General features: G+C 41.3%; 1 protein-coding gene across 1 annotated transcript in view; it reads right to left on the bottom strand.

Moving 5' to 3' along the window:
* The window catches only part of URB1 (URB1 ribosome biogenesis homolog), a 57,594-nt gene that overhangs the window by 3,602 nt on the left and 32,641 nt on the right, over positions 1 to 21,351 (bottom strand). Inside the window, exons 22-37 of the mRNA XM_052795125.1 lie at positions 20,253 to 21,108; positions 18,841 to 19,042; positions 18,474 to 18,651; positions 17,220 to 17,275; positions 16,274 to 16,467; positions 14,448 to 14,558; positions 14,293 to 14,356; positions 12,340 to 12,511; positions 11,677 to 11,779; positions 7,060 to 7,220; positions 6,569 to 6,680; positions 4,586 to 4,692; positions 3,916 to 4,059; positions 3,038 to 3,147; positions 1,675 to 1,851; positions 496 to 737 (exon numbers count right to left, since the gene is read on the bottom strand). Of these exons, the coding sequence (XP_052651085.1) occupies positions 496 to 737; positions 1,675 to 1,851; positions 3,038 to 3,147; positions 3,916 to 4,059; positions 4,586 to 4,692; positions 6,569 to 6,680; positions 7,060 to 7,220; positions 11,677 to 11,779; positions 12,340 to 12,511; positions 14,293 to 14,356; positions 14,448 to 14,558; positions 16,274 to 16,467; positions 17,220 to 17,275; positions 18,474 to 18,651; positions 18,841 to 19,042; positions 20,253 to 21,108 (2,989 nt within the window). The remainder of the gene's footprint in view (positions 1 to 495; positions 738 to 1,674; positions 1,852 to 3,037; positions 3,148 to 3,915; positions 4,060 to 4,585; positions 4,693 to 6,568; positions 6,681 to 7,059; positions 7,221 to 11,676; positions 11,780 to 12,339; positions 12,512 to 14,292; positions 14,357 to 14,447; positions 14,559 to 16,273; positions 16,468 to 17,219; positions 17,276 to 18,473; positions 18,652 to 18,840; positions 19,043 to 20,252; positions 21,109 to 21,351) is intronic.

Raw genomic sequence — 21,351 nt, 5'->3', positions numbered from 1 at the left:
AGAGAGAAGTCATACAAGTCCAAATGTATTTTTGCTTTCTTCCAACACTGATGACAATAAGAAAAATTAGCTATTTCATTTTTGATTGCTTTACTGCTAGTTTTTACTCATATTTCACTTTCAGATCCCCCACCCATACTCAGAATGGTTCAAATATTTGAGCAGAAAGCCTCCAAGCACCATTTTTTAAAAATTTCATTTAAGAATACAATTTTTCAAAGCCTGACTCTAGATCTGTGACTAAGTTTCATTTTAAAGCTCTTCCCCTTTTTAAAACTGTATTTCTCCAAAGCTTCCAGAATTGTGTTGAAGTTAGAAATCACTACAACGAAGACCTGAAAAATGGCTTTCCATTTCCGTTTCTCCTCCCCCAAGCTGTATCAGATTGTCCAACAAAAGTTATTAATACTACTTCCTATGAAGTTTGCCTCACTTGTATGATTAGCTTGTAACAGCCTCAACAATATTACTTTTCTGAAATATTTTGGTACTTACTAAGCAATTCTTTGATTTGGTATTTCTGAGCTAGAGTCTGCACATCCTCTTGTAGTTGCAGGTCTTTTTCGATGATGCTCCACTTATGCAGCAGCAGGAGGATCTCTTTGTTTGAGAGAACACTGTCATTCACAGTGAACCGGCTCATTTCTTTGAAGGCCTTAACAACTATAGCACGATATTCCAGCACAGAATTGAGTGTACTGAAAAACTGAGTCAGTTTGGCTAGATCTAAATTAGTCCTATGAAAAGAAAACAGAAGTGCCATGTATTTTTCTGCCTGCTAATTAATAAAATAAAATAAGTATAGGCTGCTTCTCCTTACAGTCTCTTCCTACAGTTTTCTCCTGCAGTTCTCTAGACATATACTTTTGTTTCTCAGGATGCCAGCAATAATTAGTTTAATTCCCACTGAATCCCCAGTACTTTGCTCCATTAGCATCTGGCAGAACAGACCATGAAACATAGTCTTTGCCCTCCTGCCTGTAAATAGCAAAGGCAGATGGCACACAAGGAAGAGGACAGAGGTCTGGAGCTTTACCTATGCTTCTTTATTTTGCATGAATTTTCAAAATTTTGAGGAAATAAACATAGCTTCTCCAGGCTGTGACAATACCTGTCTGCACAAAGAGCTGCAGGCGCTATTATGAACCCAAACAGAACTGGTTACTCATTTGCTTTCTACTGTCCCTGCTGCAAATGCTGTGCTTAGACAGGTTAAGTGCTCTAGATCTGGAGAGAAGAGATTGACTCCTTCTTAACACTGTCGTGTAATACTTTGCACAGTTTCTCCTTGTACAATTTGCAGGCATGGTACAGACACAGAAAGTCTAAACCTTTGGAGAGTATGAAAGATCCTTACAGCAAATAGCATTGTGAACTGCAAGCTCTAATCCAGCAGGAAAAAGGTAAAACATAGCAGCTTAAAAATAGCCAGTAATTAAGGACGTAGAACTTGACAGTAACTGTGCATCAGCTATTATTTTATGCCCCACATATTTAAACAGCTAAACTTTCCTGTCAAAGAAATCTCATCAAAATTCACTACTCAACATTCAAACTGAAGGGGGAAAAAAAGCATTAAACTACCAGAGATCAAGAAATTCTTCTAGCCTTAGTAAATTTCCAGCTGGACAGAGGATGAGATGCAAACTGATTACAAAGAAAAAAAGGACTTACCGAATGTGTTTGATTAATGTGATCAAAACATACAGAAATTCGTTTACAAGCTGAATTGGAAGAAACTTCCTGTTCTCCTGGGACTGATTCTTGACTTCTCTCTTGTCTCCTAAATTTGTTAGCCACAGAGTATGGAGTAAGGAAATAATTTTATTTAGCAGCTTGTTTTCCAGAAACCTGAAAAACAAAAAAGAGAAGCAAACACCCATTTGGAAGGCAGATCCTAACCAGGAACCAGTCCATCACCTAGAGGACTTTTGGAGCTGTGAATGACAAAAGGTGCCTCTCAGCCAGGACCCCATCAGGTCATGAGAGTGCACCCCTTTGAAGCCCCAGCCACATGGAGGCCCTGGTTACTGCCTTCCTCTTGCCATGTTGCAGCTGGGGAAACACAGTAGTGTATCACAGCCCCTGCATGAGACTAGTGATTTCTCACTTGCATCTTTCATTACACAGCTCTGCTAAGTATTCCACTACATGGCAGCCATTACCACCATTTCTTTAGAGCAGTTACTGTTCAAGACACCTTGGTTCCTTATGTTCCTAAGACTTTAAGTAGGAACAGCAATGCTTACAGCACAGTATCAGGAGCTGTATTTACTCTGTTATTCTACGGGTGGGGGAGGAGCAAGGGGAGCAATCTCATTTTTGTACAGAGGATGCAAGAATACTTTTCAAAAGTACAATCACAAAGTATTGGGTGCTAGAGGCCAGATCCAGGCTTTCTCATTTCCAAATGTACCAAATTGTACCAAAGAGAGGTGCACAATGGGGGAGCTGGGAACCTGTTCAGGCCAATCGCACTGTAGATGACCCTAAAACCTTGCTTGAACCTGCTAGGGGAATCTATGCAAAAGAGATGTTGTGTGCATGCATGCGTGCATGTGTGTGTGTGTGCGTGCACATGTGTGCATGTATGTAAGGGAGAGGCAAGGGGTGGAGGAAGGAGTGGGAAGAGAAATGTTATAGACAGCTCAAATTCATTATTGTGCCAATTACTGGGTAGGTAGCCCTATGACAGGATGTGAATTGTGGGTATTTGAAAATAAAGAGTCACATACGCTAAAATAAGGTGCCATTTTGTTTTCTAAGTTTTTCAAGAAAGCATTATCAAAAACATGAAGCCCCCACACACCATCATCCCTCCTACTACAACCTGAAAGCATCTTGATTTTGTTTTTAGAAACACAAGGGAACGCTTCAGAGTACAGCAAGTTCTGCCAGTACGGCCCTAGGTGCCAAATGTCACAACCACTGACGGGCCATCTCCGTATCCATCACCCTTGTTTTCATACTCAGTTGCATAATTATTCTACCGCGGACAGTAAAATTGTTCCCATTTCACTAGTATTTCCCTAGTTACCTTTTCTCTAAGATGTGCAATATCCAGGTTAGGAGGCTGTGATCTTGTATCAGCTCATAGGCAGCTCTGGTGACATGGGCAGCATTTTGTAATATCTCCAGAATATGACTCTGAAACAGAAAATATAATTTGTTCTTTTACAAAATTAAAACATAGTCAGAATCTAATTATTACCAATCTTTTAGAAGGATATAATTAGCAATCTGACTGGTATCTGGAATCTGATCAATTTAAAGTTAAAATGTATTGCCAAACACCACATGTTCTTAACAACCCCAGGGAAGAAAAGACATTCTCTTTTCAAGACGTCATACACACAGACGCTACTCTTAAAAAGAATTCTTAAGGTAGCGAGACAATTTTCTCTTTTTGTCCAAGATTTTGATACCCAACTAAGATACTTTTAACAGACTGGATTTCTCAGGGTGGATGTTTATGAACATGAGAGCTGCTGGCATGTGAGTTTTTTTCCTGCTAAAGCACTGTACAGGTAACATGCTGGTTAGGGAATAAGGAGACCTAAAAAAGCAAAGGCCCTGACCATATGAGCAAAACTGTGGTATCTGCAATATATTCCACAGAGCAGCAGAAATACGACTAGAGCCAGACCACCAGTTGATGAAACTGAGTGAGGTTCCATGATGGCAGGGACATGTTCCAATTTCAGGAGACAAGGATGTGACTCTGGTTTAGATATAAGCAATTATTTCCCCCTCCACACACACACAAAATCAACAAGGAACAGATTTTCAAGAGGGCAAGGGAAAAGTCAGCTGCTCCTTTCTGCTTTGTATTTGTTTAAGATCTCCAAACCAGGCAAACTTTTGTGGTTTGGGGTTTTTTTGTGGTTTGGTTTTTCTTTTTTTTTTAATTCTTACCTGGGAGCCCTCATCACACAAAGGACTGTTGAAAAAGGAAAGAATGACCTGGAAAATCCTCTGGTAGTCATAAAGCTCATAGCAATGTTTATCACGCAGCCCTTCTCCAAGAAATCTGAGAATCCACTCACGTTCTGTTTTGTACTAGAAGCCATAAGAAAGATACCACCATCAGACATTTCAAAATAATGCCTGCTCATAAGAGTACAAAAAACCTGGTTCCCTGGGAGTGCTAGCACAGTGCTTAACAGCTTTTTCTGGACTTCTCAATTTTCAAATTTAATCAATAACAACCATCAGGAACAGTTACTCTGCAGCCCAAATATGCACTGATAATGGAACCTTAAAAGTTGCTGTTTCTAAAACGCCTCAGTTGAACTCAACATTAATAACCTAAACTCAAATATGAATGTAAGCTAGCTAGGGCAGAACATTCTGTTTGTTGTGCTTAGAGAGCATGCACAGCACAACTCATTATTTCATTATGTGTTACTATTAAAAAAACAACAAAGAAACCCAGAGATAATACTGCTAATTCCAATATAAAACAAAACAAAGATGCCTCTAATTAATTGCCTATGTAAGAATAAGATTTCATTGCATTTTTATGGCTTTCTTCTATTATTTTCTGAAGAATTAGTGGATACTGAAGATGGGGTTCTTACATTACCTCAAAATCAAAACTGTAGAAAAGCTGGAAAAACCCTGGTACTTTCCTCAGATCCAAATACTGGTGTGACAGAAGGAATCTGTTTACCTTTATATACATGTGCTCCTCTGTGAAGAGAAACAATGGTTATTGTGTAGCAGGACAATGTTCACAATACACAACCACACAGAAAAATAAACGGTACCTGTATTTTCCAGTGTTTCAGCTAGCTGTCACAACAGTACAATTAATTACAGTGAGGAGGCCTTCTGCTCTAAGGCTGATTATATTGTTGGCCATCCCTCCTCTTCCCCCAAATGAAAAGCTCATTCAGAATGTGCACAAAGCAGGTGAGAAGATAAACATTCAACATGGCTCTGACTTCAGCAAATCCAACGTTATGTCATTGACAAAACAGAAATCTGCAGCAAAGTGAGAGGCAAATCTCTCCACATTTCAAGCCTAACACTTCATGTTACGCAATTATACTTTTTAACCTTCAGACCAGACATGTTCCCCATGAGCAGTGGAATAAGTTGCCCAGAGGGACTATACAGTCTCCATCCTTGGAGGCTTTCTAGGATCAGTGTAGAGGTCTGGAGGTTTTCTAGGATAAAGCCCTGCGCAAAGTCATCTGGTCTTACAGCTGGCCCTGCTTTGGGCAGAGGGTTTAGCTAAAGACCTCACAAGGTCCCTTCCAAACTGAACTACTCCCTGATGCTATGATTCTTCTTTGTAACAGTGACTTATGTTGATTCAGTGTCTAAGGACAAAAGGACACTTGGGCCAATCTACTCTGATCTGCTGAACAGGACCCGCACACTCACCTAGTCCTCTACCCACCTCCACCTCAAAATTACGAGGAGGTAGTGGCTTCATCCCTGATGGATCAGACTGGTTTTGTACACAAATTAAAATGCCACTTCCCACTTCTCCAGTAAGGCAGTCTACACAAGCACTGGAAGTTTTTCTTTGAAACACAGGAAAGCACACTTCATGGCTCCTACCAGTGTCACAGCTATCTCATCTTCCAGTATCAGTCAAGGACGTTACTCATAAATCACAGAATCATTTCGGTTGGAAAAGACCTTCAAGATCATTGAGTCCAACCATTAACCATGCCCCTTAAACCATGTCCTGGAGTAACCTGTCCACTCGCTTTTTGAATATCTCCAGGGATGGTGAATCAACCACTTCCCTGGGCAGCCCATTCCAGTGTTTGACAACCCTCTCAGTAAAAAAATTTTTCCTAATATCTAACCTAAATCTCCCTTGCCTCAACTTGAGGCCGTTTCCTCTTGTCCTATCTCCAGCCACCTGACAGAAGAGACCAACACCCACCTCACTACAACCCCCTTTCAGGTAGTTGCAGAGAGCGATAAGATCTCCCCTCAGCCTCCTCTTTTCTAGACTGAACAGCCCCAGATCCCTCAGCCACTCCTCATAAGACTTGTGCTCCAGGCCCCTCACCAACTTGGTTGCCCTTCTCTGGACACGCTCCAGCACCTCAATGTCCTTCCTGTAGTGAGGGGCCCAAAACTGAACACAGCACTCGAGGTGCGGCCTCACCAGTGCCGAGTACAGGGGAACAACCACCTCCCTGCTCCTGCTGGCCACACTGTTTCTGATGCAGACCAGGATGCGATTGGCCTTCTTGGCCACCTGGGCACACTGCTGGCTCATATTCAGCCGGCTGTCAACCAGCACACCCAGGTCTTTCTCTGCCGGGCAGCTTTCCAGCCACTCTTCCCCAAGCCTGTAGCGCTGCATGGGGTTGCCGTGACCGAAGTGCAGGACCCGGCACTTGGCCTTGTTGAACTTCATACGATTGGCCTCAGCCCATCGATCCAGCCTGTCCAGATCTCTCTGTAGAGCCTCCCTATCCTCAAGCAGATTGACCCTGCCTCCCAACTTGGTGTCATCTGCAAACCTGCTTACTTACTTACTTACTCCATGCACAGTGACTCACCCCAGGAGTTCAACATGCACAGTAGGTTACAGTACCTGGCTTCAGAATCTGCTGTGCCACACGAGCAATGTAGAGGGTCAACGAGAAGGTGAATCTGAGGTTTGGCTGCCTGATTCCATTTTGCACAGCATCCAAGAGATACAGCAACTGCAGCACAAGAGCCCAGGGGAGAAAAGCTTGAACCATAACCCAAACAAATACAACAGGAGAGCATGAACACATAAATAAGCTTTTAGGATATTTCATAGGCCATAAAACAAATACCGATCCCATCAGGATTTCCATTCCTACAAATAAAATTCCTAACAATTTCTAAAACACATTTCCCCCCCTTTTTCTGCCCATTGATTATAACAGGAAGAAACACAAAGTGACAGAGGAGAAACAATGGAATACAGGATAAAAAGCTTCTTTTAGCTCCCTCACCATGTGCAGGTAGATGGATGAATAAAGCAGTGACTCTCCTGTAAGTGTCCATGACCTAAAATGTCTAACCTGGCAAACTACCGATTGACCTCAGTCTTACCTGACTCTTCTCTCGAAAGCGAGCTCCTTCCAGATGAGAACGAAAGGAAGCCAGGACAAAATATGCTGCTGCTCTCATGTTGGAATCATAGCTGCTAAGGGCAGCTACTGTTAGACCCAGGGCATTGACTTCAACAAACTTGTGACATGCCACTACACACTCTGTATGTGAATAGGGAAAAAAACCAAAAGAAAAACACCCAGTGCATTATACTGACATGTCATAGGGTATATAACAGCACTATAATCCTTAACAAAATTTCTATTCATACACACCAATTTCTAGACCTACCCCTACAAACTCTTACTTCACTGCATGCTAAAGGCTCCTTCAGCTAAGAAAGGCATTTTGCAAAACACTCTTAACAGGAATTCTTTACCTGAGCTGAAATTAATGTGGTTAGTCTCAGTTTATGTGAGAGAGAGACGATTCTGCCTGCTAGACCATGCAAAGTTAGAAGTAAATTCTGTAAAGACATAACATATCTCACTGTTTCAGGAAAGTTGAGTACAAAGAAGAACAAGAGGGAAAATTCTCTTCCTCAAAACATTTTCTGGGCACTTGATAAGTCTGTGCCTGAAAGAAAGATCAGCATAGCCAATGAAAAGCCTATCTGCATGAAAGAGCTTCTGTAATAGAACAGACAGGAGAATAATACATAAATAAGCCATTAGCCACACCAGTTGTTACCGCGCAGGCATGAGTGATTCTGCCGGTAAGGCACGTTCCAAGCAAAGTACTAAAGTGTAGCCCTCTGCCCTTCTGGGACAAACAAAATCCAGCAATGAACAGTAACCAGTCAAAAAGAAAAAACACCCCTGACTCTAACATTTATCTTCCGTAGCATTTTACCGTCAGGATTTAGAGTTTCTCATTTAAGGGCTGGGTGTTTTGAAGAGCTTGTGCCATTTCTATTCACTCATGGCTAGAAATGATGTAAAACCTCCAAAATATCTCCTGTGCTATTTCTATTCCATTCACCAGTAATGGAATACAATGGCACCTCGGTGTATTGTACCAGCTGAATTGCAAATGTATTGTAGTTCTGAGTTTAGCAACAATATTCACATATTTTCTTGTAATTCACACTGAAGGTCAAGAGGAAGTTTCTGAGAAACAAATATTCCTACTGAAGAAGAGGCTGTAGTCTTACTGACAAGTACCCATATTTGGTCCACTGATTTCCTCTCCCACCCTTCCCCCCCCCAGCTACTATATATATATATAAAAAATATATATATATTTATGTAAAAAAATCACAGATTATTTATGTCCTCGCACCAGCAACTGGGCTGTTTCTCTCATCTTTTCCTCAACTGCCAGAATTCCTACTTTAATTTTGTGCCTGGCAGTTTCACACCTAGCTCTGCTAGTTATAGGCCAGGCAATGGCAGGGTCTCCACCTCCCAGCACTGCCTCCCAACCAGCCCACTGCTATGTGACCAATGCAAAGGCACCACTGAATTGCAGTAATGGATCTTTTCACTGAGTGGTTTTACAAGTTATTTCAATACTAGCAATTACTGTACACTTGCCTACACCAGTCCTCACCAAGGCACATCAAGTTTAACTGGCGTAATGCAAAACACCTCAGTCATCCTCCTGGTGAGCAAAAAGATCCCTCGTTTGTTACCACGGGATACCTCTCGCACCACCAGAGCTTGTACAGATACTGCTCTACCCCCTTCTACTTCCAGGCGCTGGGCAAGGCCACCACCTGACTGCCAAAGTAAAAATGGTAAGAGGAGTAGCACAACAGGGCAGGAGAAAGAGAAACAGAGACCAGAGAGACACCTAATCTATGCCTTCTGCTACCTTCTGTCTCTGTGGCAAAGCAACTCCACACTTCCCACTCTTCAGGCAAGATGCAAGGGTGCAAGGTAAGCACTGGGAAACGGATGCTTTCTGGTGAATCCCACGTGAACACGCAAAGATCATCTAAAAATCGTCTGCCTGCATGCAGCGGATTCTCCATCACTTATGGACATCTCGCACATAGCCCTGGCCTACACAACAACCTCTTCAGTACAGGATCAAGTATGTCTTGTATGCCCTTTCAGAGCAAGCCACCACATGACTCTCCTTCAGACTGCAGTTCTTGAGAACTACTAATGTACACCAATTAGTCAGAGAAAGTGGATAATTTTATGGGGTGGTACCACATAGTGAAAACCAAAGTCCTCACTTCAGCAGTAAAGTTTATGCTGGTCACAGAAAGATTTATTTGGAAAACTTTCTTTCACTGAAAACATGCAGTGGAAATATTTTCCATCCAGCTGACCTTGAAGAGTGCATTCAATAACTAACATAAAATAACAAGCTATTATTAAAAAAAATAGTTAATTCTATGTCTGACATACAGTTTGTTTAAAGTACCTTGAGAACCATGATGGAAAAGCTTTCCACAAGATGCTTATCAGAACTAAAGTTAGACAGAACTTGCTATCTGCCCAACTCTAGACTTACTTTTTACTCAGTAAGCATTAAGCACTGTGCAATAAGTCTATGTTTATAAATTCAGCAGTTATATAACATCTGTGCACAGGGCACTGTGCAGTCAGTACAAAGAGCAAATAAATAAAGAGGAATTGGGAATTCCAAGAGCAGCTGACATGGTTTAGGAGCACCATGGGACGTGAACTCATAAATCACTTGGGCCCTTTAAAAATGCCCCTCTTAAGACACAGACTCTCACTCAGCATGGAGCAGTTAAGAGGACTATTTTTCCCCTCTCGAGTTTTGGAGTCAGCCTATGTTGGGATAGCCACTGCCTCCACAGCTCTGCAAGAACATGATGTGCAAGAGCTCCCTCAACCCCACTGCTTCCACACAAGCAGTCGTCATCGCTGGCTAACTGTAGCATCGCTGAGGCTGACCAACAGCCACCAAATCCCTCCCACCACTTAAGGTGGTTGCCTCTAGGTGGTGGCTGATGATGACAGGTGCATGACAGCACTGCTTTTTCCAACTATTACACCCAGGTTCAAAAGACACTGGCTGTCCATGCTCTTCATCTATAACAATCTCCACGACCCAGCATTAACTGGATTGTCCAAGATCCCTGCTACTGCAAAACACCAAATACTTTTGGTATCTTTTTTTCCTCAGTAGACTAAAAGACAGTTCTTTTTACTGCTGTCAAAATTATACAGAGAGGTTTACAACTGTAGCTAAGTATAGGCTAAGAACACACAAAACAGGTACTGTACTATAAGGGTATACGTGAACAAAGAAGGACTGTAAGTATGATTTCACTGAAAGACAGTTATCAGCCTGCCAATTGCTTCTGATATTATTGCTGCGGAAAGCCAAATCCAGCTGTAACTACACAGTGGTTAACCATAGGGAGGGAGCTGGTTAGGAAGTTCCTTCTGATACTTGTCTCACTTTGATCTTTAAGGGCTCTCTAAATAGACAACATGCCTGTGAAGTACAGCAAGGATATGCATATGCAAAGCAGGGCCATGTCAAACAAGAAAAGTGAGGCTAAGCAACTAGTTTTCAAGCAACATGTAGATCTCATCAAACTTTCCAGCAATTCTGAGCACAGGCCTATTCATGACATACAATGGCCCCATGCATCTCTGTCTGATGGAAAATGGGTCGGATGAAGTTTCCCTATACTATAACCACAGCCTGTAACAGGCCAGATCTCCAGTCAATTCAGTCATGGTGTCCCTCGCAGAAATCAATATCCCTGCAGAGATTCACTCCGGTCAGGAAACAACTTCACCCTTGCCCAGCAATGGTGGCTTCTGGTTTATGTCCACAGAATTCCTCCAACACTGCAGGGCACGTTCTCCAACCTGCCCTACCTCTGCAGAGCTCCCAGTGAGAGCATAGCTGAAAGGAGCCGATTACTGCTCCGAAAAACTCAGCCACAAAGCAGCCCCAGATCAGAGCAGTCCTATCAGCTGCAGGTGGGCCAATGCATGTACCAGCAGAAGGTACCATCCCTCCCATGCCTGTTTTGCTCATGCTGTGACACCATAGCTGAACAGAACACAGCTCTACATATTGACCAGAAAAAAATACAACCCTCCAGTGGGGAATATTCTTTATTGATCCCTCCTATGCTATTTTATAATTACACTGTGCTGTTTTTTGTGATATAGAATGCTGTTCGATAGATCAGAGAACATAAATGTCTACTTTTTGTCTCTTCCAAGCTGTTTACAGTTCCAGTTTAAAAACCTCTCCTCGTCTTAAGCAGATCAGTCCCTCTACATAGGGTTAACCCACTACATTTAAAAGTGCTATGAGGGAGCACCTAGCCATCTGGACAAGACCAGCTTGGCAGGAATACCTGTCTCCTGCTATGTTGCTCTATTTCTGAGTAGCCAAATCTCATTAGATATATTGCATTATTTGGAAAAGTGCTTTAAAAAAAACCCAAAAAACTTTAATGCCAATTACACCTTGTTACTTTTTAAGTCATTCTGAAAATTACAATGCAATGCAGTCAGTCGTTAAGTGATGTGTTTTTTCTCTCCAAAGCCAGGCACAAATTTCTCTGTAGTATTAGCTCTTAGATTAACAAGAGCTATAGATGGAGCCATGCAGCTCCCGCAGCAGAGTAAAATGACAGTAAATATGAAAGAGAAACATTCACTTTACCTGGTCTGGTCAGTTCACTAAAGAGCTGAAGTAGAAAACAAGGATCGTAGAAGTCATCAAGACTCTTGACACTTTCATCCCTATATAGTGACTCTTGCAGCTCCTGAAACCAAATCCAAACCAGTATTTGTAAGGAACACCACCAACTTCCAGCTTGGTTTCAAACTTCCCCAACCACCTCATCCGATTACAAAGCAGCCGATACTAAACCTTACAAAATATAATGCAACACAGGGTGAGACATGCTTGTGTTTAAATCTGGCTTTCACTATCAGGGTTCTAAAACTATTTCCCCTGACTAGCGCCAACAGATACAGAAGCATGTTAGCAAACTGTATGAAAGACCGAAGAGCCCATTGTCAGTGGATCCTTGGACAGTCAAATTTAACAACTGTTTAAAAGTCAAATTCTGGTCTTACTTACACATGGCAATCTTTGCAATGCTGCACAGTCACACCTGCTGACAAGATGTGGTCCATATATTGCACTTCATTTGAAAAGTGCTCCTAAATAATTAATTCCAGCCCTCCTAAGAATTTAAATTACTCTCCTGATGTAAACAAATTGCAATGTAATACAGGAATGCAAGAAAGAAATTACTAAAATGAAAGGCCCTTTTTCTACACCAAAAGAAGGATAATTCAGCAGTCTGAACCAAAGCACCTGTGATGACAGAAGACGGCGATGCTGAGGGAAAGACAGAATTGTCTTCATCATCTTTTCTCGATCCAGCAGACACAGAATCTCCTCCATGCTTGGCTGCTGCCACAGTGACTTCCCTAGACTCTTGCAAGTCTTGTGATGCTCCACAGCGGCTGGACCCCATAGTAGGATTCTTAAACATTGTTCAAAGTGAAGGCATTAGTCAACAGACTGCTAGCACTGAGCAAAAAGCAATCACAGAGGATATAAATTAGTATTTAAATTTTCCCTTCACTTGTACTTACTACCCTGTGGGAACCTGAAACTAGAACTCGTTTCCCAGGCAACACCTTTTTCATCTATCCAAAAGCTTTTCAAATTCAGTCAGAGTGTCTCATTAACTATTTCCTACTCTGTTAATCCAAGTCAGAACTTATCTTCTCAGAAAAAACGCTTTTATATTTAAGCTATAAATGCAGTTAAGTATGATAGCAGCTGCATGTACAGACAGTGATCAAGACCTGGTCAGACAACGTTGTCTCAAATGCAATCGATATTTCAGACCAGCATCACAGTGGTTCAATAAAACATAAATCCTTACTCTCCTCCTCCAAGTTGCTCCTTAGACCCCACTTACTTTGCCATTGTGCTTAAAGTGCTATTGATATTGTCATTTATTATATGGGTACTGCCAGCAGCATGCCTCACTATCAGTAAGGCAGCTGGAGGGATGATGTTAGGCTTCTTATTACCCAGAACCTGAAGGCTCCCAAACACAAGTTAGGCTCTGCTGAGTTGCATGTACAGCACTTTTTCTGAATGTTCTCTATATTCACTCAAACTCTTCAGCGCTGGGACCAAGCCTAACGAAGTGTCTGGCTACCAATTCACTTCAGGGTATAGTACAAAATTGTTTCTCCTTTCAAAGGGCTACAAAAGTTTTAGAACCTAACTACCTCTGAAATCAGTCTCCTCCTCACATAACACCCTCCCATTTGCAAACACTTTCAGTAAAGATTTATGCAGGATGCAGCTAGTGCCACAGCCCTGGCTTCTGGAAGCCACTTTGATTCCCTGCTAACGTGAACCTTCATTTCCTGTTCCCCTTCACAGGCTGCAAGGATTATCCATATTCTAAGACAAGGCTAAGGGAGGCTCTTAATTCAGAGTCCAGTCCTGCTCCCTGAGCCAGTAGTCTTGCACTGCTGTTAATATTTATGCCCACACCTCAAAGACAGAAAAGTGCATTTGAGCAAGGCAGACCAAAACCATCAGTGTATGTAAGAACTGTTAGCAACAGACCTTCCTGTGGACTGCTTGGGCACAGGGCCTGAAAAGAAACTGATCATTTTCTACAATACATGGTTCTCTCTTACGAAGCATGTAGATGTATTGCAAAGTTGCGCTATAATGACAGCTACAGTCCAGACTGGTGAAAGACAAGGAAGGCATTGATACCATATTAGTACCCCAAAACTAACAATACATGTGTTAATGCAGGAGGCTATACATTGCTCCTCCACTGGTATATTCCTCTCCTCTCCAGCAAAGCACCAGAGCTGAATATCATGCGTACAGGGGCAAGATCATTGAAAAGGGCAGGGGCTGTGCTGAGTGGTGAATCCTGTATCCCAAGGGAACAGGGAAGAGCAAGGAGTTACACTAGCAACTTGTGCTTTGGCCTTCATCTGTGATGAAATCCCTAGAGTGGGTTCTTACTATGGAGAATGAGGGACTACTGAAATGAGACAGTCCCTCACACAACCCACAGACACTCAGAAGTTTGGGCAACACACAAGAATTACGTTAAGAATATGAAATACATAAGAAAAATGTTTCCCAAAGCAACATTCACCTCTAGGTTTGACCTTGCTCACTGTTTATCTCAGTTAAAAATAAGATCCTGGAAAATGCCAATTGTGAGACTGCTTATTTGCGTGCAGTTAGTCGAACAAAGGAAGGCGGTCAGCTTACCTGGAATTTATAAGACTTTGATTATTCTTCTCATATAACTGAAGTAGTAGCAGTATCTTCTGATCTAAAAACCAAGATGAAACCCAAAGTCAGTCACCTATGAAGATGAAAACCAGATCTAGTAGGAAGTACCTTTCCCAGGCTCACACACTTACCTACAGTGCTCAGTGTAGCCCCGTAGGCACCCAGCAACACAGCAAGGTGACTGCTCTCACAGAGAGAAGGGCTGAGTTTCACAACTGTCAGCAGTATATCTACCAAGGCCTCTGAAATAAACACACAGCTTTAGCTTTGTTGCTCTCTCAGTTAGATAGTGCGTATATAAATACCCCCACACACATACACCCTCTCTAAATAGATGCACACACAGTACTGTACGTTTTAGATCAAGATCTATCTCTATAAATACCAAAAAATGTTTCCCTCACTACACTAAAGGATGATTACGATGCATTTAATTCAAGCGGAACAATTTTTTTTGAAGAAGTTAAAACAGTATTTCCAAGCTGGACACACAAATGTTATTGTGAGGTAAGGTCCACAATGTGGCATAGTACCCTACAGAAAGTTTCCACATGTACACATTTGCCCTCTGGTTAAAAAGAAGTCCTATATGCCATCCTACCATACTGTGGCTCCCTCCTCTCCCAGGAAGGCATCTGAAATTAGCTCAGGAGTTGCACAGAGCACAGGCAGACATCCTAGCAACCTCCCCAAGCTACTCAAGAAGTTACAGCAAGAACTTGTAAGTTCACAACCCAGCTGCAGTTAACTTATCAAAATGCTTCTATACTGTGCATTTAAACAGGGGTCATCACTGCAGAATCCAATTAGTTAGCAAGCTACAGGAACTCTGTCGTGGGCCATACAAAAACTATCCACTTTTATTTTATAACTAGCTGAGAAACAGATCAAATATGTGATCAGGTTACTCAAAGGTAAATAGGGTATCTGTGGCAGATTCAAGACCTGAATCCAGATTTCTTTACTCCCAGTATCTGAAAAGGCATGGGCTTTTTCCCCTAGTATATACAAGAATATAAAACGTATGTCAAAGCAAAACAGTTCATAAAAACAACAGCCTGAATGAATGCACTCTTCACGCTAAACTTCTGAATTACTGAAGTTAGCCTCAAAGAATCCATCTTGCTGCTCTAGCGAAATACATTCAAAAGGTAAAACGCATACAGTAAGCAGCAAAATCTATTACTTTTTTTTAATTTCACTGAATTTGTGACTTCGCAAGAGCTTTTATATACATGTTGCTCACCAATACACATAAAATTTGTTATCAACATGCTGCCCTGAGAATTTCCTCCCCTTTTCTTATGCAGCTCCTTCAGTCACTGAATCTCAAAGCCCTGTACAGTGGAGAAAAGCTGATGTGTATGTAGATTAAATGATTGGTTCAAGGTCAGGCAGTATTTCAGTTGCAGAGATGAAGAAACAAAGGCAATTCTACACATGAACTAGCACCCAATTTATATTCCTCATGGAAGGATATTCCTCATGAAAGGTTGTAATATCAAATATACATCGATTAATTTAACATTTTTGATACAACTTGCAAAATCAACTTAAAATCTTCTGTATCAACCTATTTTAAAATAGGTTTAAACATCACACACATTTCTAACAGAACCTGTATGCACTTCAGTGATCTCATACTAACAGCATCACAGAAACCAAAAGAATCAATTCAAGATTTCAACAGGGTTAAAAAAACAAAAACAAACAAAAAACCCCAAATCCACCTTTTCCATAGTTTTAGAAACATAAGTATTTAAAACTGGCAGCAATAAAATGAATGCAACATTTGGATCTAAGCAGAGGTAGAATTTAAAACCAAGCGCTAATATTCTAGAATTGTTTAATAGCTCTGCAAGTATATGTAGGTGGATAGGTTACTGGATGGATAGAATATAACGTGAGAAAGACAAGATTACTAAATATAGTTAAAGAGAAGAAGATTAAAATAAACCTCTTGTCTGGATGTTTGTGCCATCTTCTTCTCTTGACCTCAGTATGGCTGACAAAAATAGAGAGTGCTGCGTGACCATCATGTGAAGTTTGGAGAGCTTGACTAAGCTCTGACTAAGTGAGGATTCTTTCTTGTATAATAACTGAATAGCAATGTTCAGGACTTTCAAAAATGCTTCATCTCTGTAGCGGTACCTTTAGAAATAAGGACCACAGAAAAGTCAGATCCCAACCAAACCCAAGGAAACCTGCTTGAAAAAATTCTGTTTAAGAAATGAGAACTTTGCAAAGAAAGCAAACTTAGTAAAACCACAACAAATTAAAAAAAAACAAAAACACATGCAACTCTTTCCCTGAGCTGTTTTGATTTAATTCTTTTTAAACTATACTGGTATCTAATTATAAAAAATAAAGGAGAATCAACACACAGTCACACTTGTAGCTGCACTGATCTTAATAAAGGATTAGAATTTTGCCTACTAACCCTTCAGACAGCAACCCTTCAGAGTAACACTTCTACCTTCACAGAAGCTAAGATTATCTTAAACTATTTTTTCTTTCTTTAATGGTCTACATTTAAAGGTGAAAAATCCAATTCTGTTTTCATATGAATTGTATTTAAGAAATATCTTAAATAAAAAGAAAAGAAGTTATATGAGCATAAAGCTTCTTTATGCCAGTTGAAAAGAAGCTAGTCCAGCTATCCAGTTAGCTATGTTAGTTATGCTAACTGGAGCACAAATTTCAAATCTGCCTGCAGTTGTGCAGGTTCAGGCTCTAATGAAGCCAGTAGATGTGACATAAAGTGCATCCTGAGAAACAAGGAGCACCATCAAATCTGACTGAATTCAAAGGAGACAGGGCATTTCCAGTATAATGCAGGACAAGGCCAAGTGAACAGAACTGTACCTCCTACAGCACCTTTGGTATATCTCAGAATTACTTACTTGAGTCCTGTCTTCACAAGGCTGTACCAGTCATCTGGGTCCACTTCTTCAAAGCACTGTGCATGTAGTAAGTAAAACCAGATGTTTACATTCAGCACACAGAGCTTCTACAGATCATCAAGACCAGCAATTTTTGTTCAACAGACAAACTACCAACATGCAAGCCAAACATTCAGGTGGAATGATCAAAGAATAACACGGAAGAAAGCTCTTGGATACAACAATCCTACCTCCTGATTCAAATGAAACCGACAGTCTTGTTTTGTCGGTCCTGGGAGCAAGGGAGCATTTGGGCTGTATGTAATTAAAAAGCAAGCTGGTCTGTAGGTACCAAAAAACCCAGAGTCTTGAAACTCTTCACACTCCCAAAGTGTGAAAGGAATAAAAAGTCAGTGAGTCAAAGCAAGAGACTTTGGTACTAAGTTTTTGTGTACCTACAATGTGCTTAAGCTAACCAACCTTTGCACGTGGCAAACAGGGGTGACTGGGCATACACGTTCTTTACAAAAACTGATCTTCCCTGAAATGCTACAAACCACAATAAACAACAATCAGTTTTAAGAAGACTGACAGCTGCACATGCCAGCAGTCCCAGTAATAGTAGGTGCTAACCTCATCCGGCCTGTGAACACCATTAGGAAGAACACTATGAGGTGGCCTCTCAGGTCCTCCAAGACTCTTGTCCTGCACAATCAGTCATGTCCTAAAATGGAGTCTCACCAGAAGCCAGCAAGAGGTCAAAGGCATTTGCTGCCTGCAGAGACCTTCATTTTTACATCTTACATGAATCTGCCTACCTTACTGAACTACAAAAAAAAAAGGTAGTACAGAGAGAATGATCAAGTAGTGTTCTTTATGATCAAAGTCCTGACTTCTATTGATGATCAACCAAATTTCTGCCACAGACTTCAGAGGGCATGGCAGGTGGGTCTTGTCAGAAGTGTCTCTATCACTTTTTTTTTTTTTTTTTAAATAAAAACATCCATTAGGAACCTTTAACTCCTGAACATCTCAAACTCTGGTTTTCAAAGGGGACTGTTAGCAGAAATCCATCATCAACAACAACTCAACACTGTTTCCTATAAAGGATTAGCAGGGCCAAGTTAACCCTGCAAAAGCTATTAAAAGCCAATAAAAGCCATAATCTATAAAATAGAAAATAAAGTCCAATTTATATTTATCCAAGATACAAGAGCACGGTAACACATATGCACACAGTCACATGCTGGCAGTGCAGATAAAAAGAAGTCTCACCAATAATTCTTCTAGCCTCAGCAGCATGGACCTCTCCGCTTCTGGCTTGCTTTCATCTTTACTGCTGTTGTACATGACAACTAACCCCTTCAAGCAGGCTGATAACAGGCGTCTCCTCCAGGAATGCAGCTCTTCAGAGTTTTCAAGCATTCTAGATATGGCATCTGCCACTGTCCAACTGCAGGAAGATATTTATTCATTTTTTAATGTTGTAACATGCTTTTTGTATATGTTAAAGATGTCTTGCTGCCAAAGCATAAAGTGACATATTCTCTGAGGAGAGGATGCTGTTATTGTTCACAATATTTGCATTCATGCATATCTGTCACAAACCAAGTCCTGAAACAGGGCAACTGGATTTGCTTACCTCTCATTATTTTCTGCTTTCTCAAGAGCGGCAGGAAGCTGGTCAATAAGGTTTCGCAGCCCTTTGCTTTCTGAAGATGGCAACAACTTTGAAAGAACTTGCAGTTTCACAGTGGTCTCATGCAATGCTTCTGTGTCTTGAAATACACCACAGAGCTCCTTCCACAGAGCTTTCCTCAAAACAGGTGTAACAGCTGAGACAACTGTTGGGAGAGAACAGGGGGCACAGGTTCCACCATCTAAGTGTGTTAAGCAACAATAGACTTATAATTACAAAAATCCCAAATCACTTTCCTAATCAAGGCCCTGATTACTTAGTTTCTAGGAAATTATACTACAGTAGCTGCTAATCTGCTACAGAGAAGCGCACTCTGTATTGCTCCATAGCACCATTAGGAATTATTTAGCGTATGTACCAGACAACCACTTGCTACACAGCTGAAATGATTAGACATGGGCAAACAATGCAGACCTTCAAAAGAAGGACAACTTCCTGATAAGAAGCCTTGTCCTTGCTTCTCAGGAAGGATGAAACTTCACCAGTTCTCTGACCCTGGGCTCAAAGGAAATTTTCTCTCACATCAACAGACAGCTATCAGATACCTTATAAATCAAGACAGTCAGACAGCAGTTTCCCCTTCTATGGTCAAGCATGAAACCACTGGTGTGCATTAGGTGCTAGAGAAAGGCTTAGTTCTTTAACCATCCTCTACTTTCCTGGGTGCTGACAAGGTCTTTTCACTACTTGAACTTCTCCTAGATAGAGGTAGCCTTCTCCACCAACAGCTACAGTCAGCCTGTTTCTGTTGCTATTTGCATTTCTATGCAATAAGAGAAATGAAATCAAAGTGATCCTGTTGAATTGAATCCTAACTCACCGTTTGGCTGGCAGAAAATTTAGCAGTCTCGTCAATTTAATGCTGCTGTCGGTACTGGAAAGTTTTGGACTGTCAGCTTAGGAAGGCATTACTGTAGGAAGCTGTATTTGGAGATTTATTTTAGAAGAAAGTTTTGGACTCTTACACTTGTAAAAGTGAAAGCTTATGTTCTGCAAAACCATATGGCTATGGCATTCCGCTCACCAGACAGTGTTCTATGTACGCCCGAGAAAAAGTTTTTACCAAGATAAGCATGAAGACAGATTTTCACATGCACTAAGTATTAAATAAGGGCTTCAAAAAAGAAAATGGGCAACAGCAACTGTAAGAGTACTTTGCTTCAGTCTAACAGCCAACCTTCACTACAGTCCTTTAACTTTTATGCTGCAGAGGTACTTAGAATCATTAGAAGTTAGACACACAAATTTTATCACCTCTACTTATTGCGCAGACAATCAAAGACTTTAAGGCCAGCAGAGCCTACAATGGGAATTTGGCCTCCCAAATCACAAATAGGAATCAGTTGTGGCTTTACCTGTGGAAGGTCGGGTGAAATCATACTGGTCTCTGCATTGCAAATACACATTAATGAGTGGAAGAAAGCTCTCCATGTTTTTCCTGAGGTACTTTCCAGTGGCACTGCTCAGACACCACAGCTCAAACTGCAGCAGGTGAGTCCTACAGTGTTTTATCAGCATGCCCACAATGGCAAGGGAGGTTTCTGACCTCTGGTTAAGGCAGTGAACATGCACCTCTACACTGACTGCGTGTGCAAGGACTGGCTCGCTTTGGAGAGCCTGAAGAAGAACTTTCTCCAAATCTTCGCTGGCTGATGCTGACATCAATATCCCCAAAGCTTTAATGTGTTCTGTGGATAGCAGTAGTTCTCCTCGTTGGGGCTGCCTTTGGTAGCTCTCTGTGAGGAGCCGCACCAAAATCTGTCCATAGAAGCTTAATTGTTTCCCTTTTCTAGGGCATTTTTCTGATTTCTGAGTAGTCAAGCTCATCTCAGGAAGTCGCAGCATGGTTAAAGTGATCTCCTTCAGCTGAGCTGCAGTCATGTATATGTGCAACTCCTCCAGAGCCTCCAGCTGGTGAGACTTCTTGGGAGAGACCTGGCTTCTGTCTTTCCCCACAGCCTCTAGCTCTTTCAAGACACTTTTTGTGATAGCTTCAAAATACTTCGATAACACATGTTTGTGATCCATGCTCTGCAACATCGGGGCACCTGTTTTCAACAGCTGGAGCACACCGGAATTGAGGCAAGCCGACAGAAGCTTTACAGTGATAGGGTTTAAACTGTGCTGAGGAAGAGAACGTTGTTCTAAAGCCAGGAACCAAGTCTCCAGAGTAGGATGTCTGAAAATCAACAGGAGTGTATCTTCTAGTGTCTGCAACAAATGGTTGTAACAATATCACTGAATGGATAATTATATTTTGTGGGGGGAAAAAACCCAACCAAACAACATTATTCATCTGCTTATTTTCCAGAGCTTGTTAATTACAATTACTGAACATGAAATTGTCTATTAACTGGTCAGAGGATAAAAATATTAACGAATTACAAGAACATAAACACCATTCTTCCAACATTTATGATGTGGGAGGCACGCCTCCACTGAACATTCTCCACA

This window comes from Harpia harpyja, chromosome 8 (genome assembly GCF_026419915.1).
Source record: "Harpia harpyja isolate bHarHar1 chromosome 8, bHarHar1 primary haplotype, whole genome shotgun sequence".
In the NCBI taxonomy this organism is placed as follows: domain Eukaryota; kingdom Metazoa; phylum Chordata; class Aves; order Accipitriformes; family Accipitridae; genus Harpia; species Harpia harpyja.
The sequence above is the reverse complement of the archived record's forward strand: the minus strand, read 5'-3'. Positions and strand labels throughout refer to the sequence as shown.